Below are 20,413 nucleotides of genomic sequence, written 5' to 3'. Positions count from 1 at the left end.
GCAATATGTGGGTTTCTTTTTTTTTAATATCTCATGCTTTCTGAAACACAGGAATACTCTGAAGATAGTAACTCCGAGCCAAATGTGGATTTGGAAAATCAGTACTATAATTCTAAAGCATTAAAAGAAGATGACCCAAAAGCAGCATTAAGCAGTTTCCAAAAGGTTCATATTTTTTTCTGGGTGATTCTGTGTCTTAAAGTTTATTTGTTTTAATGATGTCTTAGATCAAATAAGTTCCAAGTGATTTTATCTCAGAAATGTGTTTTGGATACCTATAGAGTAAGTCTGCATTATGCAGCACAAGTAAATATTTCAAAAGAGCTATCCTGTTGTTTTTTGCAATCACGCTATCTATAGTGTAGGGCCATTCTCCTGAAAAGCTAGTATGGTTCTGGCAGAAGGAAAACCAACATGATGGTCAACAGGTATTATCCCTATAATCTTCTTCCTTCTTTTGGGGCCAGATCACACAGGTGTGGTTTCATTATTTGATAGTGTGATTTCTTGACTACTAATACACTTTTGGTTTATTGTTACCAATGGATTATTCAGGGGAAAAAAAAGTATTTCTGGGACTGTATCGTAATCAAGAAGTAGTTCTTAGTTAGTCTTTTGATGAAGGAACTTCAGAATAAGCTCACTTATCCTTAAGTAAGCATTTTAAGACATTTCTTTTTTTAAGCCTTTTAAATGGCATTGAGAAATAGTGGACTTCTTGGGGAAGTGTTTTGCATGCATATGATGTAAAATTAATTTAAAACATAGACATTGGGTGTCATTAGAAAATAACATTAGAATTAAGTTAGACTAAAAATTTCTTCTTTTTTTAGGTTTTGGAACTTGAAGGTGAAAAGGGAGAATGGGGATTTAAAGCACTGAAACAAATGATTAAGATTAACTTCAAATTGGTAAGATTTGTTTTGAGGGGAATCAAACTAGTAATGAAATAAATTCTGTAGGTAAAAACCGCATGGCAACAAAATGCCATTGTATGTACTTCTGTAAAATAATTCTATTGATATGTTTCCATATTTAGCCTACTTTTCATTTGTGACTACAATATTAAGTAAAAAAAAATTCTTCATAGGATACAAAGTTTTCTGTTTAAGAAAACTTATCCTTTAGATACATGGACAGTGTTTGGCTGCATTATTAATAGAGTGACTTTTCCACAAACTATGAGTGTTTAGTTTGGAGTTTTAAAATTCTACTTTTTATTATAAAGAGTTCCTCTTCCACTGATTAGAGCCAAAACCTTAGCGTTATTCTTGACTCCTCTCTTTGTCTCTTACCCCAGTAGTCCATTGGTAAATCCAGGTGGCTATATATATCTTCAAAATATATCCAGTATCTGACTGCTGCTTATCATTTCTACCTCTGCTACTCTGGAAGCCAATATCATCTCTCACCTGGGTTATTTCAGTAGTCTCCTAACTGGTCTCCTTACTTGCATCCTTGCCCTACTACAGTCTGTTCTCCACAAGCAACAGAGTGATCCTTTTAAAATATTAGGTCAGATTATGTCGTTCCATTGCTCCAAATCTTCTAATGATCCCCACTCCCCTCAGTAAAATCCAAATCCTTACCATGGCCTATAAGGCTCTAGGTCAGCTCACCCTTTGCTGCCTTTCTGATCTTGTTTTCTGTTCTCTCCGTTACTGGCTTCTTGCTGTTCCACATGTCATCCCAAGCACACTGCTATGTAAATGCTTATACCTGCTGTTTCATCTACCCTAGATGTTCCCCTCAGATAGCAATATGATTCTTTTCCTCATTTGATCATGTCTCTGTTCACATGTCACCATGTATCAGATGGCCTTCCTCTGACCACTCTGTATAAAATAGCATCCTTCCCATCATCACTTACTTTCACCTTACCCTGCTGTTTTTCTTCTTTGCATATATCACTCTTGATCTGTTTACTTCTTGCCTTTCTGCCACCACCACCACCACCCCTCCCCCATAGCTGGTACGCTCCATGAGAGCAGGACTTTGTTTTATTCAGTTTATATTCCTAGCACCTGTAATAGTGGCTGGCATTCAGTAGGTGCTCAAATATTTTGTTGAATGAACTCATAGATAAGCTGGAATTGTCATGACATTGTACTCTCATAGAATTGCCAGTCTTCAAGAGTACAGGGTAGAAGCGGAGGGAAAAAGAAGCAGTTAGTAAATGAGAGGCCTAGGTACAGAGGTGAATCTTATGATCCTAAGGGTAGAGGAATTTTTAAGAAAAAGATAAAGTAGAGCTTAGATTAGCAGAGGTAAACACTTGCTTCTGTGGCAAATGGAAGGATGGCAGATAATCTGTTACCACTTTCTTTTTCCCCTGTCTTTGTATTTCCCACATGCATCCTTCCTCTCCCCATTAGCTTCTCTAGCCCATCTGTCTGAAATTGAACTCCCTGAATTGACTAGTACCTTATCCAGTTAACTTCCACTAACTTCCACCAATCTTGCATCCAGCCCTTCTTGATGTACTCACTCTGGCATCCTCACCCACCTTCAATAGGAGGGGCCCTCCATGACATCTCCTACAGAAACTGTCCACAAAATGTTTTAGCACATTTCTTCCCTCCAAAATATCAAGACTATTCACAACATGTTAAATGTTATTAAGTATATTGTATATTGCATTTGAATATAGTTACAGAAGGAAAACTATCTATGTTGCATTTATCCTTTCTAGTTCTACTGCTCTGATATTCTCAAAGTATCTCTGTGTTGCACAGAGCCCCTGTGCTTTCTTTCCATTTATTGTTTGTAAAAATATTAAATACAAGTATTTACTATATTTAAATTAATAACTTAGAGGGCTGTGGAAGAAGCATCAGGTGTCTCAAGGGACAGTTTTTGATTAAACAATTATAGTGACTTAGGGACCCAGTGTTCAACTCCCAAGAGTCTGTGATTTGAAATAATACCGAGAGACCCTGTAGAAATCTGCTATCTTAACATACTAGCAGTGGTTTAGTTTATGAGCCCATTTAAACATTCTTACCCATAAGACTTGATTTTAGCATTTTACCTTGAACCAAGATGGGAAGCAGGTAAGGGAAAAGATTATTTGTATTTTGCCTTCCTTCCTTCCTTCTCTACCTTTTATTTGCTATAGCAGCATCTGTGAATAAGTTGTGGTTTACAAGAGTAGTTTTAGCTTCCATTCCTGCCCCTTTCATTTTCTAGTTTGATTAGAAGAGGACTCCTGTTGCTGTGTAGTGGTTTGGGGCAGTAAAAAGTTGGAAGGAGTCATTATCAATTGCTCTATGTGTTCACCACTGCAGATAAGACCAATTTACCTAATTGTCCCTTGCTCTTTAATTACAGTAACATAATTTTTGAAAAATGAGCTTTAAAGTTATTATAGCATAAGGAAATGAATTCAAAACTAACTTTTTGCCAAAATCCTATTTCATTATCAAGTTATTATCTCAAAGTTGGGACAGTCATATTTCTGATTTTCTTTTCCCACAAGATATGTTCTATAACTTAGAGTTTAGCAGCTCACTGATAGGATATTACCTATTTACCCCCACGTGGTACCAGCATACTTGGAGACAAGTAGTTTGATATATGTTGCTGAAGCTTTTGCTATTCTATCCATTTTTTCCCACCCACCCCTACTACTGTTTTCTTTTTTTATAATTCAATTCTTGCTCAGAAGGTTTCAGAGAGTCTCCTCATGTTTTCTTTTCTGGTCCCTCATGCTGTATCCCAAGACAGGACATAGTCATAAGCAAGAAAATTACAGTATCATTAGTTTATTACTTCACCCTAAAAAATACACGTTCTATTAGTCAAGAAAAAAAATGTTATGTCTGCCAATACTCCATCTCCCTGATTAAAAGTAGAGTAGAACCCAGTAAAAAGTGGGATTAATAGCAGTTGGAAATTGTGGGGACTGTGAATGCAGGTTATAAGGTTAGACTCATACGTTGACTTACATGATATACTTTGAGAGATGATAGACCCTCTGCCAAAATACTTAAGTGCTAGAAATTTCACTAGTAGTCTTTTATTTCCTCAGATCTTTGATGTTTCCTGGAATAACCACAGTAGTGCAAATAGTCTTGCAAGGAATAGCAACATTAGCCACATCTACTATTGAGTAGACAGGTGGGAAGACTTTTCTTGATAGTGGGATGAGTAGCTGGGCTTTAAGAGATTCTTTCACTTCACATTTTAATGTAGAGCCAACCAATAATAGGGAGAAAAGAAACACCTAACTATTGTTAGAGAGCTTCCTGATGAAGGGGTAAATCTTCAGGAGAGGATATAGCTGATATCTGCATAACTGAGACCCAAGGCATTTGAAAAGTTGGATTTAGTTATATTTTTTGATCTATGAATATTTGGGTAGTTTTTATAATTTAAATAAATGTGTTTGTTGTGCAATGAGGAACAATGTCTAAAATTTGGAAAATCTATAAGTTGTACTTTTTCATATGCTAATTTCATAAATTTGGTTCATGAATCTGAGTAATCTAGTAATTTCAAATTTAAGCTAAAACGTTTTGTAGTGTTTCTGTCATATATAGTTCCTCTGTCATAATATTTTATTATTTTTTAATTATGTAGTAATATGTACTATAATCTTCATCATGTTTACATATTTTGGTACATAAATCTCTATCTAATAATGTGTTTTTCTTCCCTCACAGACAAACTTTCCAGAAATGATGAACAGATATAAACAACTATTGACCTATATTCGGAGTGCAGTCACAAGAAATTATTCTGAAAAATCCATTAATTCTATTCTTGATTATATCTCTACTTCTAAACAGGTTAGTTTCTGTTTTTGCCTCTTGGTACTTATCAGTGTGTTTCTTATTTATACGAAGGGCTTTGTTCTTTTTTAAGAAAGGCCTAGAAGTTCTATTTAAGCAGTTATGCTAGTCATTAGTGTGCTTTAAAAATAACGTATACTATTTTCTTGATTTTAGTATTAATTATATAATATTAAAAAGTAATAACTCTAGCTTAATCTCTTTAAATAATATCTTGAGATACTAACGTGAGCTGCACACCACTTTTGCAGGTTTATATTAGACTCCCATACAGTCATTATTGCAGTTCCTTCTAATAAACTTCATCACAGCTTCAGCTAGCCATCCTGAGCTGTTACATACGTAACAGTAAATCATAGAAGATTTGTGTAGATTTAATTAAAGATCCTTGAGAGGAGAACCTGTACTCGTATCAATTAGTACTTGGCATTACTCATTAGGTGTTCAGTAAATGCTTGTATTAAGAATGGGTGGATGATGGGGGATGAAAGGAAGGGCTGATGATAAAGAAACTACAGTGGGCATTGGGAGTGATAGTGCTTTTATTATTCTAGATTTTGGTTATTAAGATAAGCAATGATGATTTTATTTTATTTTATTTTATTTTAATTTTATTTTATTACTAAGATAATTTTTAATTGGATTGTTTGTTCATATTCTTTTAAGCATTGTAGTCCTAAAGTTCAGCTTGTCTTACACTATGATATTTGAGCACAAGAAGTATTCTCTATAGCATTTAGTATTTCTTAGAACATTTGATACTTTTTGTACTCATAGTAAAAAATGTTCATCTCAGAATCAGCCTCTTTCATTCCATCTTTTCTGCTACATGTCATTTTTATTTCTTGAAGCAGTTTATTAGTTTTACTCTTTATATCTAAAATATATGTAATAGAAATAGAGGAAGATAAATTTATATGTTTTGTTAGAACATTACCACTTAATGGCACTAATTCTAGAGTTGTTACGTATCAGGGGGATTTTCTTAAGTGGGAAAATGTTTCCTGGGTTCTACAAACAAGTGTCATCAAAGCATTTTTGGTACACTATTTATAAATGTTATACCAGATGTTGGTGGGGGGGAATTAAGTAATTTTACAACTTCAGTATTGCATGTTGCTTCATGCTATATATATAAGCTTTTTGTCTTTTGAAAGTAAGAACAGATATCGGGTGGGCGGCACTTGATTTACTCAGTATGCCATCAGCAGTCATGAATAAATGGGCAGCCTTTTCTGAAAGTATCAGACTTTCTTGTTCTCCTGGCCCTCTTACTTCTTGATCCGGTTAAGTAGAGATCTAGAGAATCAGATATTAAAACAAAGGCAGAGCCAAGTGGGGTGAAGAGGGTGGGCAGGGAAGCTTGTCATAATGCAAAGCAGATAGTGACTTCCATGAAAAAACGTCACACTCAGATTGGTGAATTGACGGTGGTTAGACACAGCTGAAATTCTGCTAGACTCTTCCTTCCACAGTTTGCCAGTAACTTAAAAGCTGTGTAGCCCAGTTAATCGATTAGTCACATTTATAGAAGAATCTTGAGGGAAGAAGCTTATTATTCTTTGTTTTTTTAGTAGCTTGCTTAGTGTTTGCCACATAGTGGATACCAAATAAGAGTTGAGGGAATAAGATATACACTATTAATAACAGTACGACTGTTCTATGTACGTGTCATTTACTTCCGTTAAGGTAAAGTGAGTTATTAGATTGGAAAGGACAAACCTATATTATTAAAGATTAGATATTTTCTAGGTTTTATTTCTAGAAACTCACATAAAAAGATCTTGGCACTTATTTTTTTGTAAATTTGGTCTGTATTTTGCTAAGGTTGTGCTAATTTTGTGGACTGTCGCAGACATTTGGTAAGATACAGATAGTGTGTCTTATGTGTATTAAAGTTCAAAGATGCACTTTTAGTTTGCTCAAATTAACTTTATTAACAGGTACAAATTTGCTGTTTACAATTATAGAATTCTGATTTTTTATGTCAGATGGATTTACTGCAGGAATTTTATGAAACAACACTGGAAGCTTTGAAAGATGCTAAGAATGATAGACTGTGGTTTAAGACAAACACAAAGGTAACAATTAAAATCACTTAACATTTTTTTCTTTTGAAGAGTGGGCGGGTGTCCTTAATAAACTCTCCTAAAGATGCACACCTTCTCCTGTTGAAATCTTAATGTTAATGAGTTTGTTTTTTTACAGCTTGGGAAATTATATTTAGAACGAGAAGAATATGGAAAGCTTCAAAAAATTTTACGCCAGTTGCATCAGTCCTGCCAGGTAGCATTCCCTTATTTTTTTTCTTAATATTTCTTCATAATAAAAAAGCATAAGAAAAAAATTGTATTTGAAACATTGCTTAGGGATGTTTTTGTTAAGCATCATCCCGAAAATAAAATTTGGAAAACAAGTTACCAAAAAGCTGATTTTTTTCTGAGTATTACATTTCTTCCTGTTTTAATCCTAATTTCAATCCTGTTTTTGTGGAATGAAGCACAGGTATCAATAAAGAAACAGGCTAGTCGTGAATACTTACTAAGAACAAGTCTTTCTTATTTAGTTATGTACCTTATGAAAATAGGAAAAGATAATTGTAGAAATATATAATAAAGATATTTCATATTCTAGTTTATGAATCCTCTATAACAGCACCATCCAGTAGAAATTCATGTGATGCTAGAAACATTCTGTATCTGTGCTCTACAATATAGTAACACCAGCTACATGTCATCAGACATTTGAAATTTGGCTAGTGTGACAGAGGTACTGAGTTTTTTATTTTATTCATTTAAATTTGAATAGCCACATGGTCTGGATAGTGCATCTCTGTAACTTTTTAACTGTGGGCTGTAATTTTGTATTTCCTTTTTTGTCTTGATCAGTAGGTTATTTCATATTAATTTAAATTTTATGTAGAAATACTGTTTTAAATATTTTTAGCTCTACCAATGCCATGTACTATTATTTTAATTGTATATGCTATTTCTGTGAATGGTGGAAAAGTTGATCAGGAAAGTGTTCTGAATTAATGACTTGCAGATATTTTCATTTAATAGTTTTGCTTTTTTTAGTTTTTAAAAATAAGAAAATGTTTATATTTCATAATGATTTTTGCTTTATAAAGCAGATAAGTCATTTATGACTTGTTTCTTATCTATACATTCTTAGGAAAGCTTAGTCTGATGCCTAAACAACTGTGGGTTCAGTTCCATGTGAAATGGAAATGGTAGAGAAGCCATTTCTGAATGGAAGAGGGTCTTTCAGTGTGTACATAAGGAATGTGAAAAAGCCCTCTGGAGAAGCTTTCATTTGGATTATTTCGGAGCATAAGGAAAATGCTATCTGGATTGTAAATAACACTATAGTATAGCAGAGATGCATGATAATCTGGATGTACAAATTGTCTTGCGTATCATATTTTTTACTCTGATTGTGATTCATTAGAGAATAAGTAAACAGAAGCTTTAAATTGGAAGACCAAATAAATAATAGATTTTGGCTTTGTATATTTCAGTGCTTGATATTTATGATTATCTGACTGTTGACCATATGCTGTTTTTCATGGCCTGCGTTTTGTGAGCTGTTGGTCATCTTTCAAAGTCAAACTCAAATGTCACCACCTTTGTTATTCCTTTGGCATCCCCCAGGAGAATTAATCCCTTTCTCTTCTATTCTTCTAGGCACTTGGTTCATGCTTCAAGTAGAATCATTATCAATTTTATTGTAATTTATCTGTTGACAGATTAGTATTCTAGATTGTGAACTTTTTGAGGCCAGGAACATTGGCTTATTTAACTTCATGTTTCCTCAAGGTAGACCCGGTCCCTGGCACTAGGAAGGCACTCGGGAAGTGCTTTTTGACCGAATCAGTGGATCTAAAGTGGTTGTGAAGATTTGGGGAAGACCATAAATAATCTCTTAGATAAAAACAAATATTACAAGATTTTATACATTAAAAAAATACCTCTAGAGGCCGGCCCGGTGGCATAGCGGTTAAATGCGCACGCTCTGCTTCGGCGGCCCAGGGTTCACAGGTTCGGATCCCGGGCGTGCACCAACACACTGCTTGTCAAGCCATGCTGTGGCGGCGTCCCATGTAAAGTGGAGGAAGATGGGGCACAGATGTTGGCCCAGGGCCCATCTTCCTCGGCAAAAAGAGGAGGATTGGCATCGGATGTTAGCTCAAGGCTGATCTTCCTCACAAAAAAAAATACCTCTGGGACCGGCCCGGTGGCATAGTGGTTGGGTTCGCGCGCTCCGCTTCAGCAACCTGGGATTCGTGGGTTCAGATCCCAGATGTGGACCTACACACCACTTATCAAGCCATGCTGTGGCAGGCATCCACATATAATAGTGGAGGAAGATGGGCATGGATGTTAGCCCAGGGCCAATCTTCCTCAGCAAAAAGAGGAGGATTGGTGGCAAATGTTAGCTCAGGGCTAATCTTCCTCACCAAAAAAAAAAAAGAAAACAAACCTCTAGCCACTTTTTCCTTATCGAATGACTAGAAAGTATGTGTGGGTTCTTTTTTGGCCGTTAAAGGTAGTGTTCTTAGTACTTTAGGTCCCAATTAAAATTTGTAGTGCATTTTCACACAGAATTAGTATTATAAATATAAGGTGCTCAGGCTAACTCAAATAAAAACTAGATTGACTCTGAATTCTATCTTGACTAAAGTTCATTATTTGCTTTCCTAGACTGATGATGGAGAAGATGACCTGAAAAAAGGTACACAGTTATTAGAAATATATGCTTTGGAAATTCAGATGTACACGGCACAGAAAAATAACAAAAAACTTAAAGCACTCTATGAACAGTCACTTCACATCAAGTCTGCCATCCCTCATCCACTGATCATGGGAGTCATCAGAGGCAAGTTTGGTTTGGAGAGGGTGGGCAGTGTCATTTAAAGATATCAAGGTGTCATTGCATATAATTGAATGACTCTGAAGGTTTTTGGGTTTAGTGAAAATAAATGGCAAAGTAGTGAAGTCAGAGAAATGATCTAGTCTTAGAAAGGAATTAGAATGAACTTTTGTCTTGTAAAATTTACATTAGTGAAGATATTTATTAATAGAAAGTTCACCATCAGAAGTTCTATTCTTGGATTGTAATGATGTGTGTATAATTACTTCAACCAAGGCTAAAGATTTGTAAATGCTTCTTTGGATGATGTTTAATGAAGAGCTTGCTTTTGAGAATTCAAGTGTGTACCTTGGGGCTAGTACTGTTCAGGTTATAGAATTAAAAGACTGGAAGCCACTAAAATAGTTTTCATTTGATTTTTATCAGGTGATCAGTCTTGTTATTACAGAACTGAAAATGTCTTATTTTCTCTGGTCTTATTCTTTACAGAATGTGGTGGTAAAATGCACTTGAGAGAAGGTGAATTTGAAAAGGCACACACTGATTTTTTTGAAGCCTTCAAGAATTATGATGAATCTGGAAGTCCAAGACGAACCACTTGCTTAAAATATTTGGTCTTAGCAAATATGCTAATGAAATCGGGAATAAATCCATTTGACTCACAGGAGGTATGTGTGTGCTCTAATTGTTAATTTCTATTAGCTATCTTTTGTGGAAATAAATGTTATTCTTTGTTTGTACATATACATAGTTAATTGTTTTGTTTTTTTTTTTTTACTGTGTTTAGGCCAAACCATACAAAAATGATCCAGAAATTCTAGCAATGACGAATTTAGTAAGGTAAGACTTTATATTTCAGTTAAGGTAAATTACCTTAAAGCAGTGAATAAAGAGGAGAGAGAGGAGAGAACTTCTCAGAATTCAGTTAATATTTAACATTTCCTCTTTTGTATTTTGGTTTGAAATATACCAAAGTTTGTGAGATTTTTATCTTCTGAAGTCATTTATTGTGCTGTTTCTGTTAGTCACGAGATTTTATGAGGTTTTTGCTGCTTTTTTTCTTATTATCTGCATGTTTGTGTGTGTGTGTGTGTGTGCGCGCGCACGTGCTTTTTCAGTAGAAAACTGATTGTAGATAGTTTAAAACAAGTTCACAATGTTTACTGTTTCTACCTGCCTTAATCCTAAGTGAAATTATGAATTGGTCCACATAAGTCAAGAATTTTCAATAAGATAATTTCTTTACTAGTATATTTTCTCAATTGACAAGATAAAAAGATTATTTTAAAAAAGTTTACCTCAGATGATTTTCTGAGGTGAGAAGCAGAGGGGTCATACTGGTAAGAAACCAAAAGATTTATTGATGGTTTCTGTGGAGAAAGATATGACTAACGATGGTTAGGAACTGAAAAACCTGCCATAATCAATTAATATTAAACAAAATTATAGAAGATAAAACCATGTAAAAAGCCTAGAAAAGAAAGCCTATTTTTGCAGAAGAAATCAGTGAGCAAGAAAAATTTTCCTCTGGTCCAGGAATAAATGGAGCCCTAGGCTTTAGTGGACTTTCTTTGTAGAAAAGTGTGAGAAACTTACCAGGTTTCTTCAGGTCCTTTGTTTTAGATTGTACAGCTGAGTTTACCAAGCCAGAAGAATGTGATTAGGGACATAGGACAAGGTTTTTTTGCAGATATGTGTAGATAATTTAGATGACCAGACATTCTCTTCATAGTCTTTTTTCATTTAAAAAAAGTATTGTTAGACTATAAATTATCAGTCACCTACATAAAAATTTTATGTACTTGGATAAAATAGCTTATTTTATGATAATTAAGTTCTTACGTAAAATGCCCTCATTTACCTGGTTTTTATTTGGCTAAGACTTTTACAAGTTACTAGGTTTTTGTGTTGTTTTGTTCTAAGGAAACCTTAATTTTAGCTGTGAAAAATAAGAATGATTTTATTTTAAAGGGACGAGCAATGATTAGGAGATAAAAACCCTAAATTGCAACATTAAAAAATCAATTTCTTTTTTATTGTTTACTTCTTTAGTCTATTTTAATATATATTTGTTGAATTAAGTTGATTTTAGTTATGAAAGGAGATTTCTCCATTTTTATTTCAGTTTATTCCATCTACATTTGGCCACATTAACTAAGAGATGACCTGGTTAGAGATTAACTTCATAATAATTCTTAAAAATTATTTAGGGGCCAGCCCAGTGGTATCACAGTTAAGTGAGCACGCTCCACTTCAGTGGCCCGCAGGTTCAGATCCCAGGCGCGCACCAACACACCGCTTGTCAAGCTATGCTGTGGCAGCGTCCCATATAAAGTAGAGAAAGATGGGCATGGATGTTAGCCCAGGGCCAATCTTCCTCAGCAAAAAGAGGAGGATTGGCATCGGATGTTAGCTCAGGGCTAATCTTCCTCACCAAAAAAAAAAAAAAAAAAATTATTTATAAAGTTAAATTGCTAAGCAGCAGTTTAAACTTTTAAAACTCTTAAAGAAATATTGAGGGAAAGTTTTGCCCTAGACATTAATATTTTATCTAAATTAAATTGGTTGATACATTAAAATGGATTAAAAGACTGATTTATCAGACCTTTAAAAAGTAATAGCTGTATTTATATATTTATTATATCTTACAATTTACTCCAGTGAAGCCTCTATGTTAGAACTTGGAAACTTATTTTAATGGTAATTTTTGACCCAAACCAAACTGGTCTATGATCTCCCACATTTTGTATACGATTTTTTTTTAAAGCCACTTAAATAGTGGAAGAATGTCTTTTGGTTTAAATATACATGTGTGCAAGTGTTTTCACTACTTGAATATTTCCTCCTGTAGTATATTACGATAATGTATTTGGGGTAGGTAAGAAAGTAATGCTTCCTAATTTTATCTTCCTAGTCAGTTGCCAGGAGACTAGAGGAAAATAATTCCTGTTGAAGCACTTGAATCACCTGCCCCTAACATGAAGTTACATTGCGACCCAACAGATGGAAGCACAGCAGAGGGCGTGCAGAATGATATGTCTTACATATAAAGCCCACAGTGGTGCCATATCCAGAAGGTTGGCTTCTTCCTTCTCAGCACCTTTAGCAATCCCCATAGTGCCTGACAGAATTATTTCAGGAGTAGATACTAGACACCTCAGAGACGCATGACCATAAATCAGCCTTTGGCCTTCTGCAGCAGGGTCCATCACTCTTTACTTTGTGAGTGTGTCCCATTTGGCACTATTATCCTATTATCTACCACTGATATTTCTGCTTTATAACTCCATGAAATTTTTTGGCTAGAGAGAATTAAGAATCAAATATCTCCTTTGAAAAGTTTTGGCAGTTGCTGGTAGCTTTCTAGAAGATAAAAATTAGGAAGCTGCATTTCTGAATAACCTTTAGAGAGGATATACTGTCTTATTTAAAAGACAAGGCTCAACTCCTCCATATAGTAGTATGTATGAAACCTGGTTTCTTAGGGATTAAATGCACAATTTAATTTGAAAGCATCAAGCTTTAAACAGTTATTAAACTATTGTCAATTCTTAACAATACTAAGATTTTGAGAAGATTTTAATTAGCTACGTATTAATATAGTAATATAACCCCAAAAGAATATTTATTTAATCTTTCCTTTATAAAACTGAAAGCATTAAAAAGGAAATTCATTTTATTTGCAGAAGGATGTGTGTGTACTTAACTCTGATTTCCATGTCAGAAACTATAATAATTTAGATTTTTGCATATAAAAGTTGAGAAACAGGCTCTTTGGATTATCTGACTTAATACCTAACTTCTTCATGTTTGACAAAATTTATGCTTTTCTTTTTCTGTCAGTGCCTATCAGAATAATGACATCACTGAATTTGAAAAGATTCTGAAAACAAATCACAGCAACATCATGGATGATCCTTTCATAAGGGAACACATTGAAGGTATATTCTTTTTGCTAACTGAATTCTGTTACTTTTTTTGCTACTGTCAACAGTGTGTCTTCATGGAGCTGCATGGAATTAAGCTGTTTTTCTTCAGTTTATTGCAAAGTATAGAAATGTTTTTAAATGCTGTCATGGAATAGGATACTCAAAATTATAAAGCTGTTTTAAAGAAATCATTAGCCAGTTTCATGTTATTAACGTAATCAAGTTCTTATATGATGTCCATTTCATTTAAGATAGCTGTCCCTTTTACCTTTTTATTCTAATTTAGATATTGTTGCATGTTTATTACTGATGCTTAGGTTCAAAGTTAATTTTTACGATTTATTTTTGACAAGTAACAAAAGCTTTGAAAATAGCCTGCTATAAATAATACAGAGATGCATTTACTTTGAAAGGTAGGCTAACATTATACCACTAAGTTTTTGATATTTTTAATAAGTTCTATTGGATTAATAAAGGCAAAAATCATCCCTTTGTTTTGGGACCGCTTTGATAGCTCCAGTGTTCCACCTGTTATGGAGCTATTTGAGGATTTTTTATTGACCATTTGGAACAACTCATTCAAATACTTAAGATGCATCAAGAAAATTTGGGGCCGGCCCCATGGCTTAGCGGTTAAGTGAGCGCACTCCGCTGCTGGCGGCCCGGGTTCGGATCCGGGGCGCGCACCAATGCACTGCTTCTCCGGCCATGCTGAGGCCGCGTCCCACATACAGCAACTAGAAGGACCTGCAGCTATGACGTACAACTATCTACTGGGGCTTTGGGGGGAAAATAAATAAATAAATAAAATTATTAAGAAAATTTGAAGAATACTTTGAAAGTAATGTTCTTTTGTTCCCCACTTTCCTTTCTCTTTCATTCAACAGACATTTTAAAAGTTCATATATGAACGTAGAATGATACTGCACTTTGTGGATATAAAAAAATGTAGAAGCATTGTGGATGAACTCCAATCTAGTTTTTTAAAAAAAGACAATTGTGTATGGAGAAAATTGTAAAATCATTGTATAAAATACTCTAGGTTTTACGAGAGCATAAAATAAGGAACTTGGCTGGTGTAAATCAGAGCTTCTTGAAAGATGTTAATTATAGAGGTAGTATGACAACATGAATAAAATCAGAGAGGTAGAAACAAGAAAAAATTATGGGAGAGGCAGCCTCGAATCATACTGTACATCTGTTGGACCCAAATATTTTTAGATCCAAGTACTTTATGTCCTTGCCAGACAGAAAGTTGTATTTTGAGGAAATAAATGGTATAGTTAATTAATATGATTTAGAAGTGCATAATGATTCATAAAGAATACAAACTTAAATACCAATGTATTATTTTAATTTTTATCTTTCAGAGCTTTTGCGAAACATCAGAACTCAAGTGCTCATAAAATTAATTAAGCCTTATACAAGAATACATATTCCTTTTATTTCTAAGGTACTTATACTCATGGATTTTAATGTTTATAATTTGTAGTTATAAATGCAGTATCCTTATCTTCCATTTAAAACAATAATTCTAACTGGGTAACATTTTATAATATTACATTTTTTAAATACAGCATAACTTAAGGGCTTTACTTTTAATGTGAATTTTTCTGTGTTTTCTTGGCATAAATTGAGTTAACACAAAAGATAGATAAGGAATCATTAAATTTCTTTTTAAAGATTCCTTCAGCAGAAAGGAAATTCAGAAAATTCTAGAACAGAGAGTAGTAGCTAAAATATAAATTGATGAAGGGTTAACCCTAATAACAATAAAATTGTGGTAGGAATATACTTTAAAAGTTACAAAGTTAAATTTTATCAGACCTGTGTTCTCAAATATTTTGGAGTGATAATGAAATTTGTTTTAAATTTTCTCTTCAGTAGTTTTCCTTTAAGTGGTAGAAATGAATTTAAAATCAGAAAAATTATTTATATAAAATCACAAAGTCTTTAAAAAAGTTAATTAGTAAAGCTATAATGAGTCTTTTGTCTTAGGAATTAAACATAGATGTAGCTGATGTGGAGAGCTTGCTGGTGCAGTGCATATTGGATAAGTAAGTACTTGGCTATTCTTTATCACAAAATGTTTAGGACCATATAGTTTGAATAATAATGGCAAAGGTAGCAGTTGAATTCTTGATTTTTTTATAAAAAGCCCCCTCTGGCTATGATTCTCTGTTGAAACAGGTATATATGTATACGTGATGGGTTTTGATAAATGAATGAGCATATTAAGCACATGATCTCAAAGTTCTAAATGTTTTTTTAGAAGGATTTCTTATTCAGTATATGACCCATATACATCTAGAAAATTATTTAATGAATTTTTTTATGTATTAGGTATAGTATATAATAGTTTTGAAATCATATCTTTCTTAAAGCAGTATGTTATTTAAAGCTTCACAAATTACATTTGCTCTTGATTAATTGGGTAAGTTCTTTCAGTGAAATTGATGAAATGTAGCTCAAATCCGGTTTCTGTCTAGGGTTTGAAAAAGTAATGAATGTTATAATTAATGCCGAACTCCATCATTTAATGTAGGCAACACGTTTGGGGGTTTTTTGCATTTATTGATATTGTGAATATTTTATGAAACATTAGTCCAGAAGATATGCTTAGTGAAAACAGTTTGTAGACGTGTCGTCTTTTATTTATTTATTTCCAGCACTATTCATGGCCGAATTGATCAAGTCAACCAACTCCTTGAACTGGATCATCAGAAGAGGGGTGGTGCCCGATATACTGCACTAGATAAATGGACCAACCAACTAAATTCTCTCAACCAGGCTGTAGTCAGTAAACTGGCTTAACAGAGAACAAGCTTTCACAGACGTACTTAAGGCAACAGTGCGATGTAATCCTTAAAAGAACTGGGAATGGCAAAACTACTGTCGGTTGATGTGTCCTGAAAATTATTGGAGTTATGGCAGAAGTGCTTTTTTTGATCAACTGGTTTGTGTTTTGCTGCTGCATTTATCCCAAGAAAAACAGCTTTAATCTCCAGAAGAAAACCAAAATGCCATGGGATTTATGCTGTATTGACATCTTGCCCTAAACATACAACATCGTAGTAATTTGTCATGGGCAACATGACCAGAGAGAAGATTTTTGTCATGATTTTAAATACACTGACACGCTACTGTTGGTTAAATTTAAACATGTTTTACCTGCAGAAATTCTCTCACAAATAACCTGCAATAACTTGAAATGCATACCCTTTTGAACACTTCCTTTTCTCATGTATAAATTAAAATGTTTGCTGCATTTTGCAAAATGTCAATTCTTCAAAAATGTGTCCGTATATTTCTGTACCTGCAGTGTAGTAAAGGTTTAGATGAAACCCCATAATTACAGTGGCATACTGTCACTTAGGTTTCAAGCAGCAAAATAAACAGTGCAGCTCAGAAATTGTAGTTTGGTTCTTGATGTGTTTTTATTACATTTGGGGTTTTTGTTTTGCTTTTTAGTACCTTAGAAATTTCAAATTATTTTATTTTTAGTTAATGATTTTAAAAAGCCTGGGAGCAAATAAGTTGGTTATTTGCTTTCAAGTTTTTAAAATAAGTCTTTATTGATAAAGTAAGTAGAACTAGTTTCTAACAGAACACTTGCATTATACTTACTTTGACATTAATGCTTTAAAGGAATAAATTTTTTTTTAAGAATGATATTCCTTTTGAAAAGAATAAATTCTAACTCTCAGAATGTTCACTTTAAACAAATATGCCAGAACATAGACAGCTAAATGAATGTTACCCTGCATAGTGATCATGCTGGAAAATTATTTCCTAATTCCAGCAATCTACCATTGCTCAAAACCTCTTGGGTTTTGCTCTTTTAGAATTGCATTCAGAGCTAATTTAAGTCACACACACTATTAACTTTATGATTACACATTGTTTTTTTTTTAAAAAAAAAAAAGTATTACAAAGCTTGATTGTTTTACAGTTACCATTATTTGGCACCAAATGACTTTTGACAGTTTCCAAAAATGAAATCTGTCTTTAAGGTAATAGTAGAAAGTATGCAACTGGCTTTGAAGGTGATACCAAAAGAGTTTTAAAGGTATTTTGAGCAGTGGTAGGATAGTTAGGAGAATGATCTGTGGCCTTCCAAGGTGACTACCTTAAAGGAGACACAGCTCATTTGAATGTATTGAGTTTTGGATGTATTTGTTTCATTTTAAAAAGTTCACATTATTTTATAGCGTCAAAAGGAAGAACTAAGATTAAGATAATTTTTTTTGGTTTTTCTATTGCTTGTTATTGTGTAAAAAGAAGTGAGTGGCAGTTCAGAAGGAAGACTGTTGTAACTGAAGAATGACAACCAAGAATTTTTGATCATTAAATCAGATTTTATAAACAGTGGAAGGAGCATGGACTTAAAACAAGGCATGCTTATTCGGTTTTGTCAAAATTTTACGAAAATATGTCATATATATTTATACTAAAACTATATAATCCTTAGATTTAGGAGAGCAATCAGTTAATGTCTTTAGCAGATTAAAGCAGTATTAAATACAGGTGCAAGTTGAAATTGTAGAAAACTGAAAGAAAACGAAAGACAAAATGTCTCTGGTAGGGAATAAAAAAGTTTAAGATATTATAAAATTATGTGTATTTTCTTCTCTTTTACATAAATCATTTGTGAAACGTGCTAAATTTTTTTTACAGGAGTGATAATAATTAGGATTTATTTTTCAGTATAATTTGGAGACCCTTTGTTACCCAAATAAAAATGACAAGTTTCTTTGCCTGTATTCAAATATGTATGCATGTGATAACTGAAAAAGCCATGCTTATCTCTGAGTTGATGAAATTAGAATTCCAAGGATTTGAATGATGTGATCTAACCCTTACCCTCCAACTCGTACAATGCCCAGTTCTCCTGTCCTGTCTTTGCTGTGTGCAGGAGTGCATCTTCCAGTTTCTAGGAAAGCATGCATTCGTTATTCTTTGGGAAATTGGGCTAAGTGTCTAACAATATCCAAAGTTATACCATAATCTTTAATTTAATGTAATTGTATTAAAGTCATTTGCCATATTTGTTTTAGAACACAGGTTTTTGCTATATTTTAACAGTCTGATTAATGTAAAGCTTATTTTTTTCCCTTTAAACATTTTCTGTGTTCTTGTCTATCAAATCTTAGTTGAAGTCTTAGAGATTGCTTTTCAAAACATAACTAAATTTAATGAAAGTAAAAAAAATTGGCAAATTCTTAGCATTTAAATTGCTGATTAAATTTAACTTTCTTTTTGTGAAAACTGTAGTAACAAGTAGTTTACATCATATTGTAATGTGTTTATCTCCTTTTTCTTTTTACCCCTAAACCTGGATAAACTCACTCCACAGCAAACTGGCTGCCACAAATAGATACTGTCTGCCACAAGAGCTGGATTTCCATTTCTCATTCTAGCTCTTAGATTAATTTTAAAGTTGTTGATTAAATATTTTTTATCTACATCTTAATGGAACATAACTTTTTAAGATGAGATGATTGTGTATGTATTAAGTATTGCTTTCATTACATGAGCCCTTATAACTAAAGGTTGATAGTGTATCTTTCAAGACTACTGAGAATCTGATTTCACATCCAGGGTATAGTGTATAGTTTTAGTGAAGTCTGTTTTAAAGGGACTACGCTGTGGGCAGTATAGTACTTTTTGTTACCTTATAATAAGGTGTCAGTTTGTCACAGACTGAAAAACAGCTATTGTTATTTAAAATATTCTTGATGGTAAAAATTTTTTTTTAAATTCTCCTTTTTAATCAATAGTCTTTATTATTCCGCAGTAAACACAGGTAAGTACACTTTTCTTTTGGGGTGGAGATGGGAGTGAGGGTGTCTAATCAGCATATGAAGCAGATTATGTTGGTACAGAACACTAGTCAGTTTAGTCTGTAGGATAAAACGGTATGTGCCTATGGATTCCTCTTACCTTTTTTAAGGGACTCAGAGTTATTCTAATCATTTATTTACCAAAGCTGCTTTTTAAAAATAATATCATTTTACTATTGTTTTAAATAAACCTGAAAGGTTTTAATTTGATTCAGGTCATTAAAGTGAAATTTGAGCATACAAAACTCTAGTAAAGCTAGGAGTTTCATTCTTTATATGGGATTTATAACATCTCGAAGGAGATAAACATCCTTTTGAACTGAGATATGTAACAAAAAGAAGAAATTGACTTTTTCAATTTTTTTCAAGATATAATTAACATATAACATTATAAGGAATTGACTTTGAACTATTTTGTTTCCAATTGTTAATACTATCCAGTACTTAGAGCAAGAGACTGGGTGTCAGGTCTCAGAACTTGAAGTTCAGGGACTTTGTTCTTCATTTGCATTACCAAAATCAAAATTTTTCTCCTTTTTGGTTTTTGAAGGTTTTACTTGTTTTTCTTGTCTTTGTATTAGGTTTCCCTCCCTCCTCCCCCCCAACCCCCCACTGGCAGCATCCTATATTAGTTTTGATGCAATTATAAGTAGGAATAATTTGTAAGAACTTTCTTAATATCGACATATCAGAGATTCTTAACTGTTTTAATGTAAGCCTATTAGGTTCTATTTAACGCAAGATTGTTAAATTTTACTATGTATCTTCTAGCTAGTGTATAACCTTAATGGTGTGGATTAACCAGTGGTTCAAAAATTTTGTTTACTTCTCTTTGAATCACTAGATGAGATTTGAAAAGATTTCAACTTTTGGAATTTCAAGGCAAGTTAGAATAGTAATGCCATTTGGAAGATTTATGTTTTATGATACTAAGTACCACAAAACAACTGTGTCAATCAGTGATTCTAAATGTTTC

General features: G+C 33.4%; 1 protein-coding gene across 3 annotated transcripts in view; it reads left to right on the top strand.

The window, feature by feature from the left end:
- Positions 1-18,357, top strand: part of COPS2 (COP9 signalosome subunit 2) — a 30,885-nt gene extending 12,528 nt beyond the window's left edge. For 2 of the 3 annotated variants that reach the window (XM_058541542.1, XM_058541544.1), the window contains exons 2-13: positions 52-165; positions 834-911; positions 4,665-4,790; positions 6,764-6,874; positions 7,002-7,079; positions 9,497-9,671; positions 10,155-10,333; positions 10,453-10,505; positions 13,509-13,606; positions 14,965-15,047; positions 15,593-15,651; positions 16,264-18,357. In XM_058541542.1, coding sequence (XP_058397525.1) covers positions 52-165; positions 834-911; positions 4,665-4,790; positions 6,764-6,874; positions 7,002-7,079; positions 9,497-9,671; positions 10,155-10,333; positions 10,453-10,505; positions 13,509-13,606; positions 14,965-15,047; positions 15,593-15,651; positions 16,264-16,408 — 1,299 coding nt within the window. In that variant the 3' untranslated portion in view covers positions 16,409-18,357. The remainder of the gene's footprint in view (positions 1-51; positions 166-833; positions 912-4,664; positions 4,791-6,763; positions 6,875-7,001; positions 7,080-9,496; positions 9,672-10,154; positions 10,334-10,452; positions 10,506-13,508; positions 13,607-14,964; positions 15,048-15,592; positions 15,652-16,263) is intronic. The other variant, XM_058541543.1, reaches the window with a different exon arrangement.
- The last annotated feature ends 2,056 nt before the right edge of the window (positions 18,358-20,413 follow it).

The sequence above is a fragment of the Diceros bicornis genome, chromosome 5 (genome assembly GCF_020826845.1).
Source record: "Diceros bicornis minor isolate mBicDic1 chromosome 5, mDicBic1.mat.cur, whole genome shotgun sequence".
Lineage (NCBI taxonomy): Eukaryota > Metazoa > Chordata > Mammalia > Perissodactyla > Rhinocerotidae > Diceros > Diceros bicornis.
This window is presented reverse-complemented; position numbering and strand designations above follow the sequence as displayed.